The sequence below is a fragment of the Mauremys mutica genome, chromosome 3 (genome assembly GCF_020497125.1).
Source record: "Mauremys mutica isolate MM-2020 ecotype Southern chromosome 3, ASM2049712v1, whole genome shotgun sequence".
Lineage (NCBI taxonomy): Eukaryota > Metazoa > Chordata > Testudines > Geoemydidae > Mauremys > Mauremys mutica.
This window is the reverse complement of record NC_059074.1, coordinates 1,357,797-1,384,262: the sequence shown is the minus strand read 5'-3', so window position 1 is coordinate 1,384,262 and position 26,466 is coordinate 1,357,797. Positions and strand designations below refer to the sequence as shown.

Sequence of the window (26,466 nt, the reverse complement as noted above, 5' to 3'; positions counted from 1 at the left end):
CCTCTCGCCAGGCCCCCGTTCCACAGCGCCGAGCCGCAGAAGATCTACAGCAAGATCCTGGACGGGGTGTTCTCGTTCCCGGCCTACGTGAGCGAGGCCGCCTGCTCCCTGGTCTCCAAGCTGTGCCGGTGCGTGGGCCGGGCACGGGCTGCAGCTCCCTGGCGCCGCCGTGTGCCCACGGCTGCAGGGTGGGCGTGGTGGGTGCTCCAGGGCCTGACCCGGGGGGGCGAGGGGGGCCAAGGGGGCACCGGGCTGGAGACTCCCTGGCCCCCGGCGAGCCTGTTGCTGAGCTGTGGGCGAAGGGTCCTCTGAGCCCCTGCCAGAGCCGCGCCATGGCCGGTGCCATGTGAACCTCCCTGGCAGGGGCACAGCTGGGGGGGGCTGGGGGGGGGCAATGACGGGCTGCCCTGAGCCTGTTCTCTGCCCCGGCGCAGGCTCCGGCCGGGACAGCGCTTGGGGAACACCAGCACCGGCATCCGCGGCATCAGGAAACACAGGTAGGAGAGGAGCCAAGGGAGACGGGGAGCCCCCCACAGCGCCCCCTGCTGGGGGTTCCCCCCTCCGGCCCGGCACCCCGCAGCGCCCCCTGCTGGGGCTTCCGCCCTCCAGCCCCACTCCCCAAAACCAGGGTTCCCCCTCCGGCCCCGCACGCCGCAGCGCCCCCTGCTGGGGGTTCCCCCCTCCGGCCCCGCACCCCGCAGCGCCCCCTGCTGGGGGTTCCCCCCTCCGGCCCCGCACGCCGCAGCGCCCCCTGCTGGGGGTTCCCCCCTCCGGCCCCGCACGCCGCAGCGCCCCCTGCTGGGGGTTCCCCCCTCCGGCCCCGCACCCCGCAGCGCCCCCTGCTGGGGGTTCCCCCCTCCGGCCCCGCACGCCGCAGCGCCCCCTGCTGGGGGTTCCCCCCTCCGGCCCCGCACGCCGCAGCGCCCCCTGCTGGGGGTTCCCCCTCCGGCCCCGCTCCCCGCAGCGCCCCCTGCTGGGGGTTCCCCCCTCCGGCCCCGCACCCCGCAGCGCCCCCTGCTGGGGGTTCCCCCCTCCGGCCCCGCACCCCGCAGCGCCCCCTGCTGGGGGTTCCCCCCCCAGCCCCGCACGCCGCAGCGCCCCCTGCTGGGGCTTCCGCCCTCCAGCCCCACTCCCCAAAACCAGGGTTCCCCCTCCGGCCCGGCACCCCGCAGCGCCCCCTGCTGGGGGTTCCCCCCTCCGGCCCGGCACCCCGCAGCGCCCCCTGCTGGGGGTTACCCCCGACGGCCCGGCACCCCGCAGCGCCCCCTACTGGGCGGTCCCCCCACCGGCCCGGCACCCCGCAGCGCCCCCTGCTGGGGGTTCCCCCCTCCGGCCCGGCACCCCGCAGCGCCCCCTGCTGGGGGTTCCCCCCTCCGGCCCGGCACCCCGCAGCGCCCCCTGCTGGGGGTTCCCCCCTCCGGCCCGGCACCCCGCAGCGCCCCCTGCTGGGGGTTCCCCCCTCCGGCCCGGCACCCCGCAGCGCCCCCTGCTGGGGGTTCCCCCCTCCGGCCCGGCACCCCGCAGCGCCCCCTGCTGGGGGTTCCCCCCTCCAGCCCCGGGCGCGCGCAGCGCCCCCTGCTGGGGGTTCCCCCCTCCGGCCCGGCACCCCGCAGCGCCCCCTGCTGGGGGTTCCCCCCTCCGGCCCGGCACCCCGCAGCGCCCCCTGCTGGGGGTTCCCCCCTCCGGCCCGGCTCCCCGCAGCGCCCCCTGCTGGGGGTTCCCCCCTCCGGCCCGGCTCCCCGCAGCGCCCCCTGCTGGGGGTTCCCCCCTCCGGCCCGGCACCCCGCAGCGCCCCCTGCTGGGGGTTCCCCCCTCCGGCCCGGCACCCCGCAGCGCCCCCTGCTGGGGGTTCCCCCCTCCGGCCCGGCACCCCGCAGCGCCCCCTGCTGGGGGTTCCCCCCTCCGGCCCGGCACCCCGCAGCGCCCCCTGCTGGGGGTTCCCCCCTCCGGCCCGGCACCCCGCAGCGCCCCCTGCTGGGGGTTCCCCCCTCCGGCCCGGCTCCCCGCAGCGCCCCCTGCTGGGGGTTCCCCCCTCCGGCCCGGCTCCCCGCAGCGCCCCCTGCTGGGGGTTCCCCCCTCCGGCCCGGCACCCCGCAGCGCCCCCTGCTGGGGGTTCCCCCCTCCGGCCCGGCACCCCGCAGCGCCCCCTGCTGGGGGTTCCCCCCTCCGGCCCGGCACCCCGCAGCGCCCCCTGCTGGGGGTTCCCCCCTCCGGCCCGGCACCCCGCAGCGCCCCCTGCTGGGGGTTCCCCCCTCCGGCCCGGCACCCCGCAGCGCCCCCTGCTGGGGGTTCCCCCCTCCGGCCCGGCACCCCGCAGCGCCCCCAGCTGGGGGTTCCCCCCTCCGGCCCCGCACCCCGCAGCGCCCCCAGCTGGGGGTTCCCCCTCCGGCCCGGCACCCCGCAGCGCCCCCTGCTGGGGGTTCCCCCCTCCGGCCCGGCACCCCGCAGCGCCCCCTGCTGGGGGTTCCCCCCTCCGGCCCGGCACCCCGCAGCGCCCCCTGCTGGGGGTTCCCCCCTCCGGCCCGGCACCCCGCAGCGCCCCCTGCTGGGGGTTCCCCCCTCCGGCCCGGCACCCCGCAGCGCCCCCTGCTGGGGGTTCCCCCCTCCGGCCCGGCACCCCGCAGCGCCCCCTGCTGGGGGTTCCCCCCTCCGGCCCGGCACCCCGCAGCGCCCCCTGCTGGGGGTTCCCCCCTCCGGCCCGGCACCCCGCAGCGCCCCCTGCTGGGGCTTCCGCCCTCCGGCCCCTCTCCCCAAAACCAGGGTTCCCCCTCCGGCCCCGCACGCCGCAGCGCCCCCTGCTGGGGGTTCCCCCCTCCGGCCCCGCACCCCGCAGCGCCCCCTGCTGGGGCGTCCCCCCTCCGGCCCCGCACGCCGCAGCGCCCCCTGCTGGGGGTTCCCCCCTCCGGCCCGGCACCCCGCAGCGCCCCCTGCTGGGGGTTCCCCCCTCCGGCCCGGCTCCCCGCAGCGCCCCCTGCTGGGGGTTCCCCCCTCCGGCCCGGCACCCCGCAGCGCCCCCTGCTGGGGGTTCCCCCCTCCGGCCCGGCACCCCGCAGCGCCCCCTGCTGGGGGTTCCCCCCTCCGGCCCGGCACCCCGCAGCGCCCCCTGCTGGGGGTTCCCCCCTCCGGCCCGGCACCCCGCAGCGCCCCCTGCTGGGGGTTCCCCCCTCCGGCCGGGCACCCCGCAGCGCCCCCTGCTGGGGGTTCCCCCCTCCGGCCCGGCACCCCGCAGCGCCCCCTGCTGGGGGTTCCCCCCTCCGGCCCGGCACCCCGCAGCGCCCCCTGCTGGGGGTTCCCCCCTCCGGCCCGGCACCCCGCAGCGCCCCCTGCTGGGGGTTCCCCCCTCCGGCCCGGCTCCCCGCAGCGCCCCCTGCTGGGGGTTCCCCCCTCCGGCCCGGCACCCCGCAGCGCCCCCTGCTGGGGGTTCCCCCCTCCGGCCCGGCACCCCGCAGCGCCCCCTGCTGGGGGTTCCCCCCTCCGGCCCGGCACCCCGCAGCGCCCCCTGCTGGGGCTTCCGCCCTCCGGCCCCTCTCCCCAAAACCAGGGTTCCCCCTCCGGCCCCGCACGCCGCAGCGCCCCCTGCTGGGGGTTCCCCCCTCCGGCCCCGCACCCCGCAGCGCCCCCTGCTGGGGTTCCCCCCTCCGGCCCCGCACGCCGCAGCGCCCCCTGCTGGGGGTTCCCCCCTCCGGCCCGGCCCCGCAGCGCCCCCTGCTGGGGGTTCCCCCCTCCGGCCCGGCTCCCCGCAGCGCCCCCTGCTGGGGGTTCCCCCCTCCGGCCCGGCACCCCGCAGCGCCCCCTGCTGGGGGTTCCCCCCTCCGGCCCGGCTCCCCGCAGCGCCCCCTGCTGGGGCTTCCGCCCTCCAGCCCCACTCCCCAAAACCAGGGTTCCCCCTCCGGCCCCGCACGCCGCAGCGCCCCCTGCTGGGGGTTCCCCCCTCCGGCCCCGCACCCCGCAGCGCCCCCTGCTGGGGGTTCCCCCCTCCGGCCCCGCACGCCGCAGCGCCCCCTGCTGGGGGTTCCCCCCTCCGGCCCGGCTCCCCGCAGCGCCCCCTGCTGGGGGTTCCCCCCTCCGGCCCGGCACCCCGCAGCGCCCCCTGCTGGGGGTTCCCCCCTCCGGCCCGGCACCCGCAGCGCCCCCTGCTGGGGGTTCCCCCCTCCGGCCCGGCACCCCGCAGCGCCCCCTGCTGGGGGTTCCCCCCTCCGGCCCGGCTCCCCGCAGCGCCCCCTGCTGGGGGTTCCCCCCTCCGGCCCGGCTCCCCGCAGCGCCCCCTGCTGGGGGTTCCCCCCTCCGGCCCGGCTCCCCGCAGCGCCCCCTGCTGGGGGTTCCCCCCTCCGGCCCGGCACCCCGCAGCGCCCCCTGCTGGGGGTTCCCCCCTCCGGCCCGGCACCCCGCAGCGCCCCCTGCTGGGGGTTCCCCCCTCCGGCCCGGCACCCCGCAGCGCCCCCTGCTGGGGGTTCCCCCCTCCGGCCCGGCACCCCGCAGCGCCCCCTGCTGGGGGTTCCCCCCTCCGGCCCGGCACCCCGCAGCGCCCCCTGCTGGGGGTTCCCCCCTCCGGCCCGGCACCCCGCAGCGCCCCCTGCTGGGGGTTCCCCCCTCCGGCCCGGCACCCCGCAGCGCCCCCTGCTGGGGGTTCCCCCCTCCGGCCCGGCTCCCCGCAGCGCCCCCTGCTGGGGGTTCCCCCCTCCGGCCCGGCACCCCGCAGCGCCCCCTGCTGGGGGTTCCCCCCTCCGGCCCGGCACCCCGCAGCGCCCCCTGCTGGGGGTTCCCCCCTCCGGCCCGGCACCCCGCAGCGCCCCCTGCTGGGGGTTCCCCCCTCCGGCCCGGCTCCCCGCAGCGCCCCCTGCTGGGGGTTCCCCCCTCCGGCCCGGCACCCCGCAGCGCCCCCTGCTGGGGGTTCCCCCCTCCGGCCCGGCACCCCGCAGCGCCCCCTGCTGGGGTTTCCCCCGTCCAGCCCCACTCCCCAAAACCAGGGTTCCCCCTACCGGCCCTGCACCCCACAGCGCCCCCTGCTGGGGGTTCCCTTCTCCGGCTGGGCGAGGTGGGGCTGGAGCAGCTGGGACCCCCCCTGCGGCCGGCGCTCCCGCCCCACTGACGCTGTCCTTGGTCCCAGGTGGTTTGGCTCAGTGAAGTGGAAGCGTCTGGCCCTGCGGCAGGTCGATGCTCCTACCCTGGCGCTGATGAAGCAGGTGAGGGGCTGGGGGGGGCACCCCTGGGTGAGGCTGGGGCACCCCTGGGCTTGGTGGCCAGGTCGAGGGGCGATCGTCCGAGTCCTTGGAACAGGAGGGGGGGGGGGGCTGCCATGCGCTGCCTCCGTAGGGCACCGCAGCGCCCAGCATGCCGTGGTGCATCGCTCTGCCCTGCATGGCCTCCCCCTCCCCCAAGCACGCTGGCCAGGGCGGTCCCTCCACGGCGGCGCAGTCCAGCCCGTGGCTGCGGGAGCCCCAGGCAGGGGCCAGAGCCGGGGCTGTCACGGGGCGGGTGGGGAGCGAGGCCCCAGGCCAAGCCCCGTGGGGGCAGGAGGGAGCTGGAGGAGACTGAGCCCCACGCCCTCCCTCCCCAGGGCCCGCCCTACGCCAACTTCAAGCACGTCTCGGAGGACTGGCCGCCGGGCGAGGAGGAGTTCTTGGGCTGGGACCAGGATTTCTGAGCGGCCGTGGGGCCCACGCCAGCAGCACCCCAAGGACGCTCTGCTGGTGGCTGCTGCCCTGGTGCGGAGCTGGGCACGTGCCCGCGGGAGGACAGGGCCCTGGGCTGCCCCCCCGGGCACGGGGCCCCAGCCCGGCAGACCCGCTGGCAGGGAGCGGAGGGCCCTGGGGCTGTGCCTGAAAGCGGCTGCATGAGGGTGCAGGGTGCCAGGCCGGCGCTCCGGCCACCCTGGGGCGTGGCCAGCAGGGGCCGGCTGTGGGAGCTGCACCGGGCCTGGCCCACCGGGCTGTGGGCAATAAAGCCGCTGCAGGCCCCTGTGTGACGCCATGCGGCCCGGTGCTGGTCTCTGCAGCGCTGCCCGTGGGCATGGAGGGAGCCCCGGCGGTGCCTGGGCAGGGGACGAGGCTGCAGCTGCTCGCGGGGCCCAGGGGCTCGGGCCCGGGCCAACGGGCGGGTGGCGCTGACGTGCGCCGGTGTGACGAAGTGGGACTGTTCGCACTGGGGGCTGGGGACAGATCCTAAGTATCTAGCAGCAAAAGGCCACGCAGCCAAATGCCTGACACTCTGTCGCCTAGCAACGGATGGCCGGGCCCCTCCCTGCAAAGGTGCTGGCTTAAAGGTGTTGGAGACAAAGGGGTCAGGTGACCTCCTGGCCCGGGAGAGAAGCGGAGCAGAGAGGAGGGGCCGGAGGGGGGCTGGGCAGATTGGAGTTGGCTGGGAACAGAGGGGAAGCAGGGAGACCGGGCTCTGATCCCCAATGGGGGCTGTGGGGCCCCAAGATGGACCTAACAGGGGGGGATCCTGTTATCTGTGCCTGCAAGACCTGTCCTGGACTGTGTTCCTGTCGTCTAAATAAACCTTCTGCTTCACTGGCTGGCTGAGAGTCCGGCAGGGAGGCCGGGGGTGCAGGGCCTGGCTCCCCCACACTCCGTGACAGCCTGGCTCTGGCAACGGTGGCAGCTCCTGGCTGCCTCTGCCCGGCGGCGCCTGCCCTGGCCCCCGCTGGTGCGGGGGTGGGGCGACCCAAGCTGGCTCTGCCCCTGGCAGTACTGAGGGGCAGCCATGGGGGGGGGTTCACCCCACGGCTTGGCACCGGCCTGCCAGTCCTCTCCCGGGGGCTGCATCTGGGCGGAGTCGGGCACCCCTGGGCAGCTCCCCCTGCGCCTTGCTCTGGTGAGGAGCCGCCCACGGCACCGGGGTCGCGGGGGGGGGAGCCGGGCTGAGGAACGAGGCGGGGCCACAGGGTACAAAACACGGTGACGTTGCTTTATTAATACAGGAAATAGATGCCTGGGCAGAGCTGGCCCCTGTGCCAGGGTAGGGCACCAGCGCCCACAGAGCCGTTCACGGGTCCCCTCCCCGCACAGCTCCCTCAGCCAGGCCCAGAGCGGGCAGTGCTGCCCGCCGGCTCGTCTCTGGTGCCGTCGGTGCTGGGAGGGGGCTGGGCACCGCCCCGCCAGTGCTGCGTGCCCCACGGGCGCTCTCCGGGCTTGGCGTGGGGGCGGCTGGGCTCTCTGCCCGGGGGTGGCGAGGGGCTGGCGGGTGAGCTGTGCAGAAGGGGCGTGGCAGGCGGGTGCCCCTGAGGGCGGGCAGCAGGACATGAATGGGCGCGACGGGATGATAAATAACAGGGAGGTGCCCGGTCGATGTGGGTGAGGAGGGGCCTGGCTTCAGGGGAGGGGGATCCCGCGCCCCGGGCCTGGGGCATCCCTCCAGGGGTCACAGCCTGGCGCGTCGCTGGAGCCCCCCGCAGCAGCCGGCCGGCCTGCAGGAGACACGTCCGCCTGAGGCCCCAGCCCTGGCCGGCCCCTGGGGTGCCCTGGCCACGAGCCCCCCGAGCCCCTGCAGCCGGGGGTAGCTGGGAGCGGCGAGGGACCCGGGGCCCCTCCAGCTCATTCAGGGCAGGGCTGCCCTGCTTGGGGGGCTGGGCTCCATGGGGCACTCACTGCCTCCTGAGCCCGCTGCGGCAGCACGTGGGGGTGGGCTGCCGGCGTGGGCCCCCTCGTGCCCCCCATGCCAGGGAGCCGTGTCTCCTGCAGCTCCGCGGAGAGGCCAGGCCAATGCCCCTGCCCCCCAGCTCTGATGGGTCATGGCTTTGCACCCCTAGGATGCAGCGCGCCAGGGGGTGGGTGGGGCAGCGCCGGGGGCAGGGACTAGCCGGCCTCGCCCCCCTCGTCCGGGTACAGCAGCACCCCGCTGAAGACGGTGAGCGGCTCGTCGGAGGAGTGGGCCAGCCGGCCCGTCACCAGGTCCACGCAGAGCGTCTCGCCCGCCTCCAGCCGCAGCAGCAGGTTGAAGACGCCCAGGGAGCCGGGGCTGGGCTGGTTCTCGGCCACGGGCTTGTTCTCCAGGCCCTCGGGCTGGTAGCCGCCCGAGTCGCTGCGGGCGATGCCCTGGTTGGAGCGCGACAGCACGGCCTCCAGCTTCTCGTCCCGGTGCCCCGTCAGCACGGCGCTGACGAAGTAACGCCCGGCCACGGGCACCGTGAAGATACCTGGGGGGGGAGCCCGTCAGCGGGGCGGGAGCGTCCCCCCCGGGGGCCCATCGCCCCAGGGCGCTGCCCCTGGGCCGGGGGGGGGGTCTGAGCACGCGATGAGCCAATGCCAGCCCTGCCCTGAGCCCCCCCAGCCCTGCCAGTGCCCCCATCCTGCCCACAGCCCCCTGCCAGCCCTGCCCTGAGCCCCCCCAGCCCTGCCAGTGCCCCCATCCTGCCCACAGCCCCCTGCCAGCCCTGCCCTGAGCCCCCCCAGCCCTGCCAGTGCCCCCATCCCATCCCACAGCCCCCTGCCAGCCCTGCCCCGAGCCCCCCCCCAGCCCTGCCAGTGCCCCCATCCTGCCCACAGCCCCCTGCCAGCCCTGCCCTGAGCCCCCCCAGCTGTGCCAGTGCCCCCAATCCTGCCCCACAGCCCCTGCCATGAGCTCCCCACACACAGCCCTGCCAGTGCCCCTATCCTGCCCCACAGCCCCCTGCCAGCCCTGAGCTCCCCACACACAGCTCTGCCAGTGCCCCCAATCCTGCCCCACAGCCCCCTGCCAGCCCTGCCCTGAGCCCCCCAGCTCTGCCAGTGCCCCCATCCTGCCCACAGCCCCCTGCCAGCCCTGCCCTGAGCCCCCCAGCTCTGCCAGTGCCCCCAATCCTGCCCCACAGCCCCTGCCATGAGCTCCCCACACACAGCCCTGCCAGTGCCCCTATCCTGCCCCACAGCCCCCTGCCAGCCCAGTGCTCCCCACACACAGCCCTGCTCACCGGAGTAGGGGTCGTAGGCGTCCCCGTCGTTCACCAGCAGCCGGTCGAAGGGGATGGTTCCGGGCTCCACGTGTCGGGACGTCAGCGCGGCCGAGAAGGCGATTCTGGGCACCGCGGCCACCCCGCCCATCGGGCCTGGCACAGAGAGATGGGTCGGCACGGTGCCCGTAGGACCCCCTGTCCCAGCCTCCTCCCTGCCCCCAGCAGCTCTGTGTCCCCCCCAGCTCCTCGCCCATCCCCCCTGCGCCCGGGCCCCCATCCCACCCACCCTGCACCCGGGGCCCCCATCCCCTGCCCCACTGCCCCCTCCCTCCCCCAGCCAGGCTCACCTTGCTCGCCAGGGAGCCCTGGAAGGGAAGAGAGAGGAGAGGTGAGCGCAGGGTGCTGGGGCTCGGCAGAGGCGGGGAGGGCAAACCGTGCGGTGGGGTGAGGGGTACCGGGAGGGGGCTGTGCATGGGGTGGGCGGCAGTAGGGCGGGGGGGGAGCTGTGTGGTGGGGTGGGGGGTACCAGGGAGGGGGGGGCTGTGCATGGGGTGGGCGGCAGTAGGACGGAGGGGGAGCTGTGTGATGGGGTGGGGGGTACCAGGGCGGGGGGGGGGAGTTGTGCATGGAGAGGGCGGTAGTAAGGCGGGGGGGGGAGCTGTGTGGTGGTGGGGGCTGTGCATGGGGTGGGCGGCAGTAGGGCGGGGGGGGAGCTGTGTGGTGGTGGGGGCTGTGCATGGGGTGGGCGGCAGTAGGCCGGAGGGGGAGCTGTGTGATGGGGTGGGGGGTACCAGGGCGGGGGGGGGAGTTGTGCATGGAGAGGGCGGTAGTAAGGCGGGGGGGGAGCTGTGGGGTGGGGTGGGGTGGGGGGTACCAGGGAGGGGGGGGGCAGGTCCAGGGGTGGGCGGCAGTAGAGCGGTGGGGGGGGCTGTGCATGGGGTGGGCGGCAGTAGGGCGGGGGGGGCTGTGTGGTGGTGGGGGCTGTGCATGGGGTGGGCGGCAGTAGGGCGGAGGGGGAGCTGTGTGATGGGGTGGGGGGTACCAGGGCGGGGGGGGAGTTGTGCATGGAGAGGGCGGTAGTAAGGCGGGGGGGGAGCTGTGGGGTGGGGTGGGGTGGGGGGTACCAGGGAGGGGGGGCTGTGCATGGGGTGGGCGGCAGTAGGGCGGGGGGGAGCTGTGGGGTGGGGTGGGGTGGGGGGTACCAGGGAGGGGGGGCTGTGCATGGGGTGGGCGGCAGTAGGGCGGAGGGGGAGCTGTGTGGTGGGGGGGCTGTGCAGTAGGGCGGGGGGGAGCTGTGTGGTGGGGGGGCTGTGCATGGGGTGGGCGGCAGTAGGGCGGGGGGGGCTGTGTGGTGGGGGGGCTGTGCATGGGGTGGGCGGTGGGGGGGCTGTGCCTGCCCCTGGGGGGGATATACAGGGTGAGCCCCCAGGGAAGAGGCCCCGGGCCCGGCAGGGGTGTTGGCTCAGGGCCCGGGTCCCCCCCGGCCTGGCCTGGGCCGGGTTCTCCTCTTGGCCCACAGCCCCCAGGGCAGCGGCTCAGGGTCCGTGACCCCCTGGGCACTCGGCCCATTGCTGGGGGACATGTGGGGCACTGCCCCCTGGAGCCCCCCTAGAAATCAGCTGTGCCAGGCCGGGATCCCGTGGCTCAGGCTGGTCCCTCGGGCGCGGGCAGGTGTGAGGCCAACACCCAGGCGGGGGGGGCCAGGGCAGGCCGGTGGAACCAGAGGGGGCCGGGGGGGGGAGCCATCACCCTGCAATGGCTCCAGCCACTCTCCTCCCCGTGGGGCAGGGCTGCTCCTCACCTGGGGGTCCCACGGGGCCTTGTTCTCCATCCCTGCCCGTGGGCCCTGGGGGACCCGATCTTCCCATGGGGCCTTCGGGTCCAGGTGGGCCGGGGGGCCCTGCAACAGAACCCAGAGAGTCAGAGCTGCCCCCCCACACCAGTAGAAGCCCTGGGTTACCCCCCCGAGCGTCCCCCCCGGATCGGAGCCCTGGGCCCCCCCCCGAGCATCCCCACCGGGTTCAGAGCCCTGCCCCCCCAAGCATCCGCCCCCTGGATCGGAGCCCTGGGTTCCCCCCCCGAGCATCCCCCCCGGATCGGAGCCCTGGGTTCCCCCCCCGAGCATCCCCCCCGGATCGGAGTCCTGGGTTCCCCCCCCCAAGCATCCCCCCTCCGGATCGGAGCTCTGTGAACCAGCCAGTTCCCACCTAGGGCCAATCGGAGCCACAGCCAGTCCTCATCCCTGTGCTGTCCCAGCTGCCCCCATGGTACCCTGCCCCCCACGCCCGGCGGTGCCCCGGTGCCCTGCCCCCATGCCCGGCGGTGCCCCACCCCCCATGCCCAGCGGTGCCCCGGTGCCCTGCCCCCCATGCCTGGCGGTGCCCCAGTGCCCTGCCCCCATGCCTGGCGGTGCCCCACCCCCCACGCCCGGCAGCGCCCCGGTGCCCTGCCCCCCATGCCTGACGGTGCCCCACCCCCCGTGCCCGGCGGTGCCCCACCCCCCACCCCCGGCGGTGCCCCGGTGCCCTGCCCCCCATGCCCGGCGGTGCCCCACCCCCCATGCCCGGCGGTGCCCCACCCCCCACGCCCGGCGTCGCCGGGGGCCGTACCTGCCAGGTCCTGGCGCGTGAGGTTGTGCAGCTGGCCCTGCAGGCGCAGCAGGGAGGCGTTGAGGGCGCCCAGGCGGGGGTGGACGGTGCCCAGGTGGGTGTCCTGCAGCTTGTCGAGCAGGGCACCGTGGGTGCGCAGGGTGCCGTTCACCTCCTGCAGGCAGCCCCACAGCCCCGTCACGTGCTTGCTCAGCCCCTCCTTGACCTTGCGCAGGCTGCCGGAGACGGCGTCCAGCCGCTCGCAGACGCCCTCCAGCTTGGCCAGCCGCTGCTCCAGGCCGCCGGCCGCGCGCCGGCACTCCCCGGCCTCGCCCCGCAGCGTGCCGCCCAGGTGGTGCAGCTGGCGCGTCACCCCCTCCAGCCGCTCCTCGCTCTCGGCCGCGCGCTCCGTGGCCTCGGCCTGCACCTTGTTGATCTCGGCGATGATGCGGTCCTTGGTGGAGCCCAGCTCGTGCAGGTCGGTCTGGTGCTTGTCCACGGTGCTCTGCAGCCCGCGCAGCGTGTCGTTCAGGGAGCTGAAGCTCAGGATCACCTCGGACAGCTCGCCCTGCAGCGACTTCAGGTCCACGGCCGACGTGCCCCCGAAGACGCTGAAGCCGTCCAGGGGCCTGTGGGTCTCCACGGGCTCCCGGCCCTGCTCTGGCTTCCTGGGCAGCAGCGGGCAAGAGCAGGCCGCCACCTCCCCGCGCAGCCGGCCCACCTCGTCCTGCAGGGCGGCACAGGCCTGGCTGCAGCCGCGCTGCTCGGCCCGCACCGCGCCGCTCAGCCCCCGCAGCTCGGCCTCCAGCTGGCCCAGCCGGGCCCCCGTGCGGTTGAAGAAGAGCGTCAGGTCCTTGGCGGTAGAGTCGGTGGCGCTGCCCCCCGTGCCCAGCAGCTGGGTCTCCAGCTTGCCGATCTCAGCCGCCAGGCGCACTAGTGACTCCCCGTTCGCCCCCACCAGCTCCCGCAGCTTCTTCCCCTCGGCCTGCAGGGCCCGCACGGAGCCGGCCAGCCCGGCCCCGGAGCTGCTAAGCTGGTGCAGATTGGAGCCCAGGGTGCGCAGCTGCCCTTCGTTATCCTGCACCCGGCGCTCCAGGTCACTCAGGATGGTGCTGATCTGCGAGCCCTGGCTGCCCAGAGAGGGGTCGTGGGGCGTGGGGCAGGGCTGGCTGCACCCCACACCCTGGCCCTGCAGCTCCGTCACCACAGCCACACTCTGAGCCACGCTGTCCTTCAGCGTCTCCACGTCCTGGCTCAGGTTGGCCAGGGCCTGGTGAACGTGGCCCTGGAAGCCGCTCAGCTGGCCGGCCACATTGGCGAGCTCCCCCTCGGCCCCGCTGAGCCGCCTGCTCAGCTCCCCCACCAGGTGGCTGTGCAGGTGGGGCTGCCGCTGGGCGAAGTGCTGCTCCAGGCTGCGCTGGGTGGCGTTCAGGCGCCTCTCCATCTCCGCCAGCCGGCCCTCCAGCACCTGCCCCGCCCCCGCCCCCGCCCCCGCCAGACTAGCCAGCTCGTGGTCCAGGCGCTCGTTGAGCATGGTGAAGGAGCCGGAGACGCCGCCCAGCCTCCGCTCCAGCTCGCCCACCCGGCCGCGCAGCTCGTCCAGCTGGGAGCAGCAGTCCTTGGGCAGGCGCCCCGCCAGGCCGCTGACGTGCCGCTGGATGCTCTCCACCGCCTCCCGGTTCCGCTGGTCCACGGAGCTGATCAGTTTCTCCAGGCCCCGCATGCGCTCGCGGTCCTCGGCCTGCTGCCGCCGCAGGCCCTCGCTGCCCGCCAGGCAGGAGGCGCAGGACTCCTGCAGCCGCCGCTCCACCTCCTGCAGGAGCAGGGCCCCTCCCTGCGGGGGCCCCGGCCCCTGCCCGTTGCTGAGGTTGGTCAGCTCGGCGTCGTGGCTGGAGATCCGGTTGTCCAGGTGCTGCAGATGCCTCTGGATCTTGTTGAGGGTCTCCTGCATCTCGGGCTGGGCGGCCGCGTCGGCCGGCTGCTTCCCATTGAGCGAGAGCTCCACCGCCCTGCTCCCCTCCTGCAGCAGCTTCTCCGTGGTGGCCTGCAGGTCCTGCAGCTGCTTGCTCAGGGTCTGCACCTTCTCCTCCAGCTGCTTCACCTTCTCTGCATCTCCCCGGCCTGCAGAGCAGAGCGCTGAGCCGGCGTGACCCCCCCACCCCCGGCCTGCAGAGCAGAGCGCTGAGCCGGCGTGTCCCCCCCACCCCCCCACCCCCGGCCTGCAGAGCAGAGTGCTGAGCCGAGCCCCCACCCCCACCCCCGGCCTGCAGAGCAGAGCGCTGAGCCGGGGTGTCCCCCCCCCACCCCCCCGGCCTGCAGAGCAGAGCGCTGAGCTGAGCTCCCGCCCCCCCCACACCCCTGCCCCGGCCTGCAGAGCAGAGTGCTGAGCCGGGGTGTCCCCCCCCACACCGCCAGCCTGCAGAGCAGAGCGCTGAGCCGGGGTGTCCCCCCCCCACACCCCCAGCCTGCAGAGCAGAGCGCTGAGCCGGGGTGTCCCCCCCCCCACACCCCCGGCCTGCAGAGCAGAGCGCTGAGCCGGGGTGTCCCCCCCCACACCCCCGGCCTTGTTTGCAGAGCGCTGAGACGGGGTGTCCCCCCCCACACCCCCAGCCTGCAGAGCAGAGCGCTGAGCCGGGGTGTCCCCCCCCCCACACCCCCGGCCTGCAGAGCAGAGCGCTGAGCCGGGCTGCCCCCAGCTGGCACGGCCCTGGCCATCACCCCTGGCTGAGGTGAGGCTGTGGGTCCCGTGTCCTGGGCCCCCAAGCTGGGCCGGGGCCTTTCCCTTCGGGGTGCAGTTGCCCAGGTGGCCACCAGCCGCTCTCAGCTGTGTCCCGCGGAGCTGGGGGGTCCCAGCATGCAGTGGGGGCTGGCGCTCAGGCAAGAGGGAGCATTGCATGCTGGGAGTGGGGCTTGAGGCCAGTGCAGTCTGGAGGGCAAAGGTGGGGGTGCTGGGGAGCAGGGGGAGCCGGGAGACTCCACAACTCTGCCCCAACCAGCCCCCCCCAGCTTCCCTCTCTGGTCCTCACCCCCAACCCCAGCGCCCCCCACCTCACCTCTCCCCACACAAACCTGGCACCCCACCCCCCTGTCCCCAAACCATCGGTACCTTCTCCGCCCAGGCCGCTCAGGGGGTTCCCAAAGCCGGAGAGCGTGGGGCGGCCGGGCCTGGGGCGCGGGCGGGTGGTGGTGAGAGGGGGGCCCTGGGCCGGCCCCTCCAGGCAGTCGTCACCCGAGTAGCCGTGGCAGCATTTCCACTCCAGGTCCGACACCGTCTTATAGGCCACCTTGTAGCGGGGCCTCAGGTAACTGCGATACCTGCAGGGAGAGGGAGAGCGGGTGAGACGCCGGCGCTGCCCACCGGGGGGCGCCGCCCCTGCCCTGTGCTGATAGCGGGTGAGACGCCGGCGCTGCCCACCGGGGGGCGCCGCTCCTGCCCTGTGCCGATAGCGGGTGAGACGCCGGCACAGCCCACCGGGGGGCGCCGCCCCTGCCCTGTGCTGATAGCGGGTGAGACGCCGGCGCTGCCCACCGGGGGGCGCCGCCCCTGCCCTGTGCCGATAGCGGGTGAGACGCCGGCGCAGCCCACCGGGGGGCGCCGCCCCTGCCCTGTGCTGATAGCGGGTGAGACGCCGGCGCTGCCCACCGGGGGGCGCCGCCCCTGCCCTGTGCTGATAGCGGGTGAGACGCCGGCGCTGCCCACCGGGGGGCGCTGCCCCTGCCCCATGCCGATAGCGGGTGAGACGCCGGCGCTGCCCACCGGTGGGCGCCGCCCCTGCCCCAAGCTGATAGTGGGTGAGACGCCGGCGCCAGCCACCAGGGGGTGCTGCCCCTGCCCCATACTGATAGTGGGTGAGATGCCGGCGCTGCCCACCAGGGGGTGCTGCCCCTGCCCCATACTGATAGTGGGTGAGACACTGGCGCTGCCCATCGGGGGGCGCCACCCCTGCCCCAAGCTGATAGCGGGTGAGACGCCGGCGCTGCCCACTGGGGGGCGCTGCCCCTGCCCCGTGCCGATAGCGGGTGAGACACCGGCGTTGCCCACCAGGGGGTGCTGCCCCTGCCCCATACTGATAGCGGGTGAGACGCCGGCGCTGCCCACCGGGGGGCGCCGCCCCTGCCCTGTGCTGATAGCGGGTGAGACGCCGGCGCTGCCCACCGGGGGGCGCTGCCCCTGCCCCGTGCTGATAGCGGGTGAGACGCCGGCGCTGCCCACCGGGGGGCGCTGCCCCTGCCCCGTGCTGATAGCGGGCGAGACGCAGCACTTCATGGCTCCCCAGGCCAGTAGGGCCCGGTGTGAGGAGCTGGCCTGACCCCCTGCCTAGCAGGGCCCAGGCCTGTGCCCGGAGCAGAGCTAGTAGAGAAACAGCCGATGTGCCGGGGATGGAGGGGCCAGCCCAGCCCCGTGACTAGTGACTCGCTGTTAATCACTGATCGCCGCAGCATCAGCTTCTAGCCACTGGCTCTGTTCGACCTTCCTCTGCCAGGCTGACGAGCCCTGTAGGGAGCCGGCTCGGCCGGGAGTCTCCCGGAACCCGTCTCCGTCTCCCAGAGGCTACTGAAGCCAAACCAGGAGATTTGAGGCTGCTAAAAGTCCGGCGCCGCAGCGGGGCTAAGGCAGGGCCCTACCTACCCTGGCTCCGTGCTGCTCCCCATGGCGACCGGCATGTCCGGCAGCGGCTCCTAGGCAGAGGCGCGGCCAGGGGGGTCTCCTCATGCTGCCCAAGCCCCGAACGCTGACTCTGCAGTTCCCTTTGGTCAGGAACGGGGAACCACAGTCAGTGGGAGCTGCAGGGGCGGTGCTGCAGGCAGGGGCAGCGCAGGGAGCCGCCTGGTCTCCCCTGAGCCGAGGAGCCGCTGCCAGACATGCCGGTCACTTCAGGGAGCCACCCAAGGTAACCACCATATGCCAGGAGCCCGCACCCCACACCCCCTCCTGCACCCCACCTCCCCTGCCCCAGGCTCAGCCCAGAGCCCCCTCCCACACTCCAAACCCCTTGGCCCCAGCCCAGAGCCTGCACCACCTCCCGAACCCCAACCCCCTGCCCCATCCCAGTGAAAGAGAGAGTGGGTGAGGGAGAGTGATGGAGGGAGGGGAGCTGGAGTGAGCAGGGTGGGGCAAGTGTGTTTGGGTTTGTGCAATTAGAGTCGGCAACTCATCGGACTATAACCTCTGGGCTATTTCTAAAAGGACTTTTGGCAACTACAAGCTCATCTCTGCTGTGTCTGAACCTCAAGAACTGAATTCAAGTCTCTCTGTAGATTGATCTTTCAACCAACTCTCTCTCTTTTCTTTGTTAATAAATTTTAGCTTAGTTAATAAGAATTGGCTGTAGCGTGTATTTTGGGTAAGATCTAAGTTATAATTGGACCTGGGTGTGTGGCTGATCCTTTGGGGTTGGAAGAACCTTTTCTTTTATATGCTGAGATCAGATGTTCAGGAATCACCAGCATATCTGACGTGTGTGTCTGGATGGAGGCCTGAGACTGGGCACTTCAAGGGAACTGCGGGGTTTGGACTCTGAGTGACCAGTGAGGTGCTACAGAAGCTGTTCTGTGTTGGTTGGTAAATCTCAGTATCGGAAGATCCACCAGCTTCTGGGGTTTGTCTGCCCCGTTTGGTTTGCAGTTCACCCTGATTGAGTGACCTCAGCTGGCTCCCACGGGCAGCACCGTCACCCCCCCCCCCCCGTAGGTACTTACACCCTGGGGTCAAGTCCCCCTTGCCCCTCCCTCTGCCCCTCCCCTTCCATGAGGCCACACCCCTTCTCACAGGCCCCGCCCCTCTCACTCCGTTCCCCCCTCCCTCTGTCACTCGCTCTCCCCCACCCTCACTCATTTTCACCAGGGGGGTGGGGTGCAGGAAGCGGTGAGGGCTCTGGCTGGGGGGTGTGGGCTCTGGGGTGGGGCCGGGGATGAAGGCTTTGGGCTGTGGGAGGGGGGTCCAGGCTGGGGGAGGGGTTGGGGTGCAGGTCAGGGCTCGGGGCTGGGGGAGGGGGTTTGGGTGAGGGAGGGGGTGCAGGGCTGGGGGAGGGGGCTCGGGGCTGGGGGAGGGGTTGGGGTGCAGGTCGGGGCTCAGGGCTGGCGCAGGGGGTTTGGGTGAGGGAGGGGGTGCAGGGATGGGGGCGGGGGCTCGGGGCGGGGGGAGGGGTTGGGGTGCGGGAGGGGGCTCAGGGCCGGGGGAGGGGTTGGGGTGCGGGAGGGGGTGCAGGGCTGGGGGAGGGGGCTCGGGGCTGGGGGAGGGGTTGCGGTGCGGGAGGGGGTGCAGGGCTGGGGGAGGGGGCTCAGGGCAGGTGGATGGGTTGGGGTGCGGGAGTGGGGTCGGGGCAGGGGGAGGGGTATGGGGGCTGGGGGGGGTGCAGGGCTGGGGGAGGGGGCTCGGGGCTGGGGGAGGGGTTGCGGTGCGGGAGGGGGTGCAGGGCTGGGGGAGGGGGCTCAGGGCCGGGGGAGGGGTTGGGGTGCGGGAGGGGGCTCGGGGCCGGGGGAGGGGTTGGGGTGCGGGAGGGGGTGCAGGGCTGGGGGAGGGGGCTCGGGGCCGGGGGAGGGGTTGGGGTGCGGGAGGGGGTGCAGGGCTGGGGGAGGGGGCTCGGGGCTGGGGGAGGGGTTGCGGTGCAGGAGGGGGTGCAGGGCTGGGGGAGGGGGCTCAGGGCTGGCGCAGGGGGTTGGGGTGCGGGAGGTGTGAGGTCTCCAGGCTCCAGGCAGCGCTTACCTCAGGTGGCTCCCAGGGAGCGGCATCCTGTCCCTCCGGCTCGTAGGCGGCCGGGGAGCAGCCCCGCCGATGCCGCCCCCACAGCTCCCACTGGCCGGGTGCCCTGTGGCCGCCCCTACGCCGAGGAGCCGGAGGAACGTGCCGGCTGCTTCCGGAAGCCGCGCAGAGCCGGGCGGGAGCCTGCCAGCCCCGCGCCAACTGGGCTTTTCACACCCTGTGCTGGGCAGAGCCGCCAGCCCCGTTCGGACCCCACGTGCTGGTCAAAGCGGCCGCCTGAGCCCCTGGGCCCAGCCCCTCGGGTTTGAACGGAGGCTCCGAACGACGCTGTGGGTCCCCAACGCGCCCAGCAGAGCGTTGCCTCGGGGCAGCTTTGGGAAAAATGCTGCTTTGATCCAGCTCCTGCCCAATGACCCGAGCCCAGCACCGGGCCCCGCCCCGGCAAAGCTGGTTTCCCGTCCCCTCGGGTAGTTTGGCGTTTGCGTCTCCACAGCCCAGCTCTGGCCTGGTTCTGGCTCTGCGGCTGCCGGCTGGCCCGGCCGGGCCCGGGGCGCTGCGGGGCCGGGTGCTGGGGCTGGAGTCCCTCCTTCGCAGCCAGGGGTTCGAACCCTCTGATCCTTCTCCGGGCTCTTCCCTGAGCCTCCGGGAGCAGCGGGCCCCAGCCGGGCCCCAGCACCCAGCAGCGGTGGCACTGGGGCCCCATCCATAGCGAGGGGGAAGGGTGAGACCTGGGGGCCCAGCCCGTGGGACGGCTCCTCCCAGAGCCCAACCCCGACGGGGCAAACAGAGCCATGGACATAGGGCAGGTTCTGGGCCCAATGGGCCGGGCCAGGGCTGCTGTCTGTGGAACAGTTCCCAGGCATCCCCAGTAGGGGGCGCCCTGCACCGTCCCTTGCTCCAGCGGCAGCTGCTGCCTCTGGTCCCGGCTCTGCCGGCTGCGCCCAGGGGCAGGGCGGTGCCAGGGCGGTGCCAGGCCTGGGCCCCTCCATGGAGACCAGGGCCCCAGCTCCCCCCGGCCCCGGCCCCGCACCCCACGCCTGCTCTGCGGCCACCCAGCTCCTCCCCTCTGCCCCTCCCACCCCCAGGGTCTCACACCCCCACTCCCAGGACCCCCCCTTTCCCTCCCCAGGGTCGGTCCTCCCGCCTCTCGCCAGCCCCCCCACGGCACCCAGAGGTCATTGAGCTTCCGTCCGCTGGCAGCTCCCTGCCCCCCAGCCCCTCCCCCCGCCCCACTGAGCAGCACAAGGCCCCAGCCCAGAACATCTGTATCTTGGCCAGGACAGAGTCAGGCGCAGGGGCTACGCACACAAGGCCCTGCCGGTTCCCAGCCCTGGGCTCCCCCCGGCCCTGCCAGCGCCCCTCACTCCCGACCCGCAGCCCCTGCTAGCCCAGCCCTGGGCCCCCCCCCGGCCCTGCCGGTGCCCCTCACTCCTCACCCGCAGCCCCTGCTAGCCCAGCCCTGGGCCCCCCCCGGCCCTGCCGGTGCCCCTCACTCCCGACCCGCAGCCCCTGCTAGCCCAGCCCTGGGCCCCCAGCCCTGCCGGTGCCCCTCACTCCCGACCCGCAGCCCCTGCTAGCCCAGCCCTGGGCCCCCCCCGGCCCTGCCGGTGCCCCTCACTCCCGACCCGCAGCCCCTGCTAGCCCAGCCCTGGGCTCCCCCCCAGCCTTGCCAGTGCCCCTCACTCCCGACCCGCAGCCCCTGCTAGCCCAGCCCTGGGCTCCCCCCCAGCCTTGCCCGTGCCCCTCACTCCTGACCCGCAGCCCCTGCTAGCCCAGCCCTGGGCCCCCAGCTCTGCCAGCGCCCCTCACTCCCGACCCGCAGCCCCTGCTAGCCCAGCCCTGGGCCCCCAGCCCTGACGGTGCCCCTCACTCCCGACCCGCAGCCCCTGCTAGCCCAGCCCTGGGCCCCCCCCCGGCCCTGCCGGTGCCCCTCACTCCCGACCCGCAGCCCCTGCTAGCCCAGCCCTGGGCTCCCCCCCAGCCTTGCCAGTGCCCCTCACTCCTGACCCGCAGCCCCTGCTAGCCCAGCCCTGGGCCCCCAGCTCTGCCAGCGCCCCTCACTCCCGACCCGCAGCCCCTGCTAGCCCAGCCCTGGGCCCCCAGCCCTGACGGTGCCCCTCACTCCCGACCCGCAGCCCCTGCTAACCCAGCCCTGGGCCCCCCCAGGCCCTGCCGGTGCCCCTCACTCCCGACCCGCAGCCCCTTCTAGCCCAGCCCTGGGCTCCCCCCGGCCCTGCCGGTGCCCCTCACTCCCGACCCGCAGCCCCTGCTAGCCCAGCCCTGGGCCCCCCCCGGCCCTGCCGGTGCCCCTCACTCCCGACCCGCAGCACCTGCTAGCCCAGCCCTGGGCCCCCCCAGCCTTGCCAGTGCCCCTCTCTCCTGACCCGCAGCCCCTGCTAGCCCAGCCCTGGCCCCCCAGCCCTGCCGGTGCCCCTCACTCCTCACCCGCAGCCCCTGCTAGCCCAGCCCTGGGCCCCCAGCCCTGCCGGTGCCCCTCACTCCTGACCCACAGCCCCTGCTAGCCCAGCCCTGGACCCCCCCAGCCTTGCCAGTGCCCCTCTCTCCTGACCTGCAGCCCCTGCTAGCCCAGCCCTGGGCCCCCAGCCCTGCCGGTGCCCCTCTCTCCTGACCCGCAGCCCCTGCTAGCCCAGCCCTGGGCTCCCCCCGGCCCTGCCGGTGCCCCTCACTCCCGACCCGCAGCCCCTGCTAGCCCAGCCCTGGGCTCCCCCCAGCTCTGCTGGTGCCCCTCACTCCCGACCCGCAGCCCCTGCTAGCCCAGCCCTGGGCTCCCCCCAGCTCTGCTGGTGCTCCTCACTCCCGACCCGCAGCCCCTGCTAGCCCAGCCCTGGGCCCCCTCAGCCTTGCCAGTGCCCCTCTCTCCTGACCCGCAGCCCCTGCTAGCCCAGCCCTGGGCTCCCCCCGGCCCTGCCGGTGCCCCTCACTCCCGACCCGCAGCCCCCGGGGCTCTTGCCCCCACACTCACGTCACAATGCGCGGGCACTGGAGCTGCCCCCACCCGCAGGGCTGGTAGTCGGGTTTGACGAAGGTGTCCACGCCGTCCTCCACCACGCAGCTCACCGTGCGCGTCACCACGTAGGCGCACCAGTTCCTGCAGCAGGTGTCAGTGTCAGGCCCAGCAGGCCCAAGGTGCATCCCCTGCCCCCCACATGCAGCGAGACCCCCCCCCCGCCCCCCGGTGCAGCGAGACACCCCCCCCGCCGGGAGCTGCTGGTCACAGCTCACTGCCGATGGGACAATGAGCCTGTTACAGCCCCCCCCCCACTCCCTTTGATCTCGGCCCTGCCCGGTGCCCCTGGCAGCAGCAGCCCCTTTGATCACAGAGGGGAACCAGCAGGGTCACGAGCAGGGTGACTCGGGGGGGGGGGGGGCAGGAGGAGCCATGGCCCCCCCGAGCCTCCCAGGAACTTGGGGCAAAGGCCAATTCTGCCCCCCTGCCCCCCCCCAGCCTCTCCAGCCCAGAGTCGCTGCCAGGCCCCCAACTGACTGTGGGGTGGCAGCAGGACTGTCTGCCCCACGGCAGGGACCCCACTGGCTGGGGGGCTGGGGCAGGTCTAGCCCTGGCACCAGGGGGCATTTGGGCGGGTGGGGGCAGCAGAGAGCGGGGGGCTCAGTGGGGGGCTCAGAGCTCCCAGGCCCGGGGGGGCTGTGCTGCAGGGGGGGGCTGTGGGGGGCTCAGCACTCCCCGCCCCGGGTGGGGCGGCTCAGCTGCCCCCTGGGGGCTGTGGGGGGCTCAGCACTCCCAGGCCCGGGGGGGGGGGGCTGTGCTGCAGGGGGGGGGCGGTGGGGGGCTCAGCACTCCCAGGCCCGGGGGGGGGGGCTGTGCTGCAGGGAGCGGGGAGGGGCCTGTGGGGGGCTCAGCGCTCCCAGGCCCGGGGGGGGCTGTGCTGCAGGGAGCAGGGGGCTCTGCGTGATCCATGCGGCCTGGCGGGATCCCAGCCTCCCTCCCAAATTCCTGCTGTTGGACACGAGCCGCTTCCCTTCCTGTCCCGAGTGCGGGGCTGCGCCGCGCCTGCCGCCTGCTCCAGGGCTGAGGGGCTCTGCCCCCCTGCAGCTGGGACTCCCCCCCTGGGGTGCCCGGCCCCGTGGGGTCACGCAGAGCAATGCCAGGCCCCTGCGCCGGGCACGGACCCGGCTGGGGGTCCCTGCGTCGCCGGAGGGGGGGCTCTGCCCCAGAGCGCAGCCCCGGGTGGTGCGCGGAGCCACCCTCGGCCCCGTCCCCTCTGGCAGGCACCGACCGGGCCAGGCGGAGCCATGGGGCCCGGCAGCCTGGGGAGCGAGGGGGGCCTGTCCCTGTCCTGTGGGTCACGAAGCCCCCCAGCCCCTCCTCCTCTCACAGCTTTGCGGGTGGGGGGTCCTCCCACCCCCTGCCAGCCCCTGGGGCGCCTGGCTGCCCCCCACCTCCCCGGGCTGGGTGGGGCTGGGTCCCGCTCTGCCCCGCCCGGCGGAGGCTGCTCCCGGGGTCATGGGGTGCGGCTGGGACATGGTGCCCAGGCCGGTGCCCAGCGAGGCCGAGTGCCCCGGCCCCACTGCCGATGGGGCTGCAGCTCGGCGGAGACGCGTGAGCCACAGCCAGGGTCAGCCGCCCCCCCTGCCCGGGAGTGCCCCTCCCCCGCCCCCCAACAGTGCCCCTCCCCCGCCCCCCAACAGTGCCCCTCCCCCTCCCCCTCGACAGGGCCCCCCTACCCCTACCCCCAACAGTGCCCCCCGTCCCCCTACCCCCAACAGGGCCCCTACCCCCCCAACAGGGCCCCCCGTCCCCCCGCCCCCCAACAGTGCCCCTCCCCCGCCCCCCAACAGGCCCCCCCTCCCCCTACCCTGACAGGGCCCCTCCCCTGCCCCCCCCGATAGGGCCCCTCCCCCTGCCCCTCGACAGGGCCCCCCTCCCCCCGACAGGGCCCCTCCCCCTGCCCCCCAACAGGGCCCCCCATCCCCCTTGACACAGCCCCCCCCACAGAGCCCCCCCCCTTGCCAGAGCCCCACTCCCCGGGCGCAGGCTCCATCTGGCTGCGGCTCCACACTCCCTGGGCCCCTCTGGCTCGGGGCTGGCGTGGGGCCAGCCCAGGCCAGGCTCACTCAGCGCTTCCCCATCGCCCCACACCCCAAGCTGCCGCGGGCGCCCCGAGAGCAGGGCCCAGCCGGGGTGCCTGGCCTGGCCTGTAGGGCGGGGGCCAGTCGCTCTGCTCCAGAGCCCCCCAGCGCCCCAGTCAACGCACTGCAGCCCTGGGGGGCCCTGGGGGGGGTGCCACATCCCCTCCCCTGCCCCCCACAGAGCCTCCCCCACATGCAGGTGGTCCCCCCGTTTCCCCCCCGAGCACCTCCCAGCTCACCAATCACACGCACTGCTGAGAATTTCCATGCCCTGGGCGCACACCCGCTGCAGGACACAGCACAGCCGAGCCCCCCGTCTCCCTCCCCCCGAGCCCCCCAATCCTCCGTGCCCCCTGGCTCCCCCACCCCCCCGCTCCTCCATCCCCCCACTCCCCCCACCTCCCCCCGCTACCCCCCCAATCCCCCCACACCGCCAACTCCTCCCTACCCCCTGCCCCCCACACCACACCTCCCTCCCCCCGCCCTGGTCTGAGGCTCTCCATGTGCCTCACACACAGGAATCGGCGCATGTCCCGGGTCAGTGTCACGCTCCCACTCTGTGCCTGGGGAAACTGAGGCACAGAGCAGGGCCGTGACCCGCCTGAGGTGGTACTGTGCCCTGGGGCTGCCAGACGCCCCCCAAAGTGACCTGGCCCCAAGATGCGCCGCCCTCAGCCACGGCTGACTCCTGCAGCAGCTGGGCTGAACCCCACAAAATGAGCCATAGAAAGTCTGGCCCCCCTGCCCTGGGGGGATCCCCAGGGTGCCCCCTCCAGCCCAGGCACCTCCCTGGGACTCTCCTCGTCTCCATGGGGACCTCTTGTCCAAGGCCAGATGGGGTTCCCAAGGTGCCCCCTGACGCTCCAGGTCACCGAGCTCCCTGCCTCCGGCGAGCGGGCCCCCCTGGGGCCAGGACCCACGGCGCCCCCGGGCTGCCAGGGCTCACAGTGAGAAGCCCCCCACCCCACGGGCCCAGGCCCCTCAGCATCCCTGACCCCGAGGGGGAGGGTAGGTGCCCCCCGGCTGCCCCGGGCTCAGCTCTCAGCTGTGGGACCAGCCTGCCCCCCTCCCCCCCGCCTGCCCCGGCGCGGCCTCTTACCTGTGCCGGCTGGCGGCCCGGGCGCCCGGCTGTGCCTGCGGGGTCCCCTGGGCAGCGGGGGCCGGGCCCTGGCTCAGGGGCACGGCCCCCCCGGTGTAGAGGCTGTAGCGGGGCGGGAAGTTGGCGGCCCAGGCCACCCCGGCCAGGAGGCAGCACAGGCTGCCCCACAGCCACGCCACGGCCATGCTGGGCGCGAAGGCGTCGGGCCGTCCCGCTCAGCCGCTCATGGCTCAGCCTCGGCTCCCCGCGCCCGCCGTCCACACGGCCCCGGCCCCGCTCCCCCGCCCCCCTCCAGCGCCTGGGCCGGCCCCTCCAGCTGTCAGCCCCGCCCGCCCCCACTTCCTGCCCCCTTCCCCAGCCCTGGCCTGGCCTGGCTCAGCGCCCCCCACCCCACCCAGGGCCACCTTGGCCCTTTGTTCCCCCAGCTCCTGCGAGGGGCTTTTCTGCAGCTCCAGGTCCAGCTCCCCCCCTTCTCCCCCTCCCCCGCCCGGCTCCGCAATCACATCTGCTTCTCGTTAAGGCCCGGACGCCAGCACGGACAGGGGGAGAAAACACAGAAAACGGGAAAAGCAAGAGAGGCCGGGCAGGGGGCCAGGGGCCGCGCAGCAGCCAGGACGGCAAGCGCTACTGAGTGGGGTCCCTGCCGGGCCCGGGCCGAGCCCCACCGCAGCAACTGCGGCTCTGCCACGGCACCCCCGGCTCTGCCACGGCACCCCCAACCCCACCACGGCACCCCCGGCTCTGCCACGGCACCCCCAGCTCTGCCACGGCAACTCCAACCCCACCACGGCACCCCCCGGCTCTGCCACGGCACCCCCAGCTCTGCCACGGCAACTCCAACCCCACCACGGCACCCCCCGGCTCTGCCATGGCACCCCCCAGCTCTGCCACGGCACCCCCAACCCCACCACGGCACCCCCCGGCTCTGCCACGGCACCCCCCGCTCTGCCATGGCACCCCCAGCTCTGCCATGGCACCCCCCTCCCCGCCACGGCACCCCCAGCCCTGCCATGGCACCCCCGGCTCTGCCACGGCACCCCCAGCTCTGCCACGGCAACCCCAACCCCGCCACGGCACCCCCAGCCCTGCCACGGCACCCCCAGCCCCACCACAGCACCCCCAGCCCTGCCACGGCACCCCCCTAGCCGATGGCCTGGAGGATGAAGACCCCAGCGACTGATGACCTGGTGACCCGGAGACCCGGCTCAGGAGTCGCAGCCGGTTCTGGCCAGTGAGGGGACAATGGGCTGTGGGGAGAGGACCCCGGTGACCTGACCAGCCGGTTCCAGCCAGAGGGGCCAGAGGAGGGCGGAGAGGAGACCCAGGCCTGCCTGTTTACGACCCTGTTTCCTGGAGAGAAGCCAATGGGCAGAGGGGGCTTGGGGCCGGGGGTATCGGAGGCCCAGCTGGAAGCAGGGGGGCTCGGGGCTGAAGAGGGGGAGCAGGCAGAGCCCCCCTGGCTGCAGGGGGACTGGGATGTGCTGGGCTGAGGGAGGCCAGGCCTGAGGCTGGAGAGTTTCCTGTGCTGGGTTCACCTCTCAATAAACCTCCTGTGTTACGCTGGGGGAGAGTCGCTCTGGGCTAGAGAACAGGGCGGGGGGGGGGCATCATCCCCTTCGGGGGGTGGAGACCCCGGGGGGGCCAGAGCGCGTGGACTCCCTGGGGGGGCCCACGGCAGAGGCAGACGTGCTGAGGCTCAGAGAGGTGCGGCTCCAGGAGGTGGAGGGGCCTGACCCCGAGAGAGAGCGGCCCCCCGAGAAGGGCTGTCGCCCTGAAAGGGGCACCCCCCCCCACGGACCGCCCGGGGCCACGCGTGGGCACGATCTGTGAGTCCGTGACACCGAGCGAGTCAGGCTCTCGGCTGCCCTGGTGCGGATTCTGGCCCAGTAGAGAGGGCTGCAGCCCTGCCCAGGCGTGTGGCTGGCGCCGGCCCGTTCCCTGCCCAGGACTAGCTGATTTCCCTGGCATCCCCTGCGCCTGCCAAGCTGCCAGTGGCGCTGGTGTGACGAAGTGGGACTGTTCGCACTGGGGGCTGGGGACAGTTCCTAAGTATCTAGCAGCAAAGGGCCATGCAGCCGAATGCCTGACACTCTGT

The 26,466-nt window shown here is 74.6% G+C and overlaps 2 protein-coding genes across 5 annotated transcripts in view; one reads left to right on the top strand and one right to left on the bottom strand.

Moving 5' to 3' along the window:
- The window catches only part of LOC123365697 (cGMP-dependent protein kinase 1-like), a 63,575-nt gene extending 57,378 nt beyond the window's left edge, over positions 1-6,197 (top strand). For 3 of the 4 annotated variants that reach the window (XM_045008520.1, XM_045008521.1, XM_045008522.1), the window contains 4 exons: positions 12-128; positions 435-497; positions 5,108-5,183; positions 5,558-6,197. In XM_045008520.1, coding sequence (XP_044864455.1) covers positions 12-128; positions 435-497; positions 5,108-5,183; positions 5,558-5,644 — 343 coding nt within the window. In that variant the 3' untranslated portion in view covers positions 5,645-6,197. Of the gene's footprint in view, positions 1-11; positions 129-434; positions 498-5,107; positions 5,184-5,557 lie in introns of those variants that run through there. The other variant, XR_006577701.1, reaches the window with a different exon arrangement.
- A 691-nt stretch (positions 6,198-6,888) lies between these two features.
- Positions 6,889-24,675, bottom strand: LOC123367166 (EMILIN-1-like). Its single transcript, XM_045011242.1, has 8 exons — positions 24,372-24,675; positions 21,147-21,272; positions 14,567-14,775; positions 11,482-13,581; positions 10,674-10,772; positions 9,220-9,237; positions 8,891-9,025; positions 6,889-8,137 (listed from the first exon to the last, which is right to left on the bottom strand). Exons 1-8 carry the CDS (start codon positions 24,554-24,556, stop codon positions 7,797-7,799), a joined length of 3,213 nt encoding a protein of 1,070 aa, XP_044867177.1. The 5' UTR covers positions 24,557-24,675; the 3' UTR covers positions 6,889-7,796.
- Positions 24,676-26,466: the final 1,791 nt, after the last annotated feature.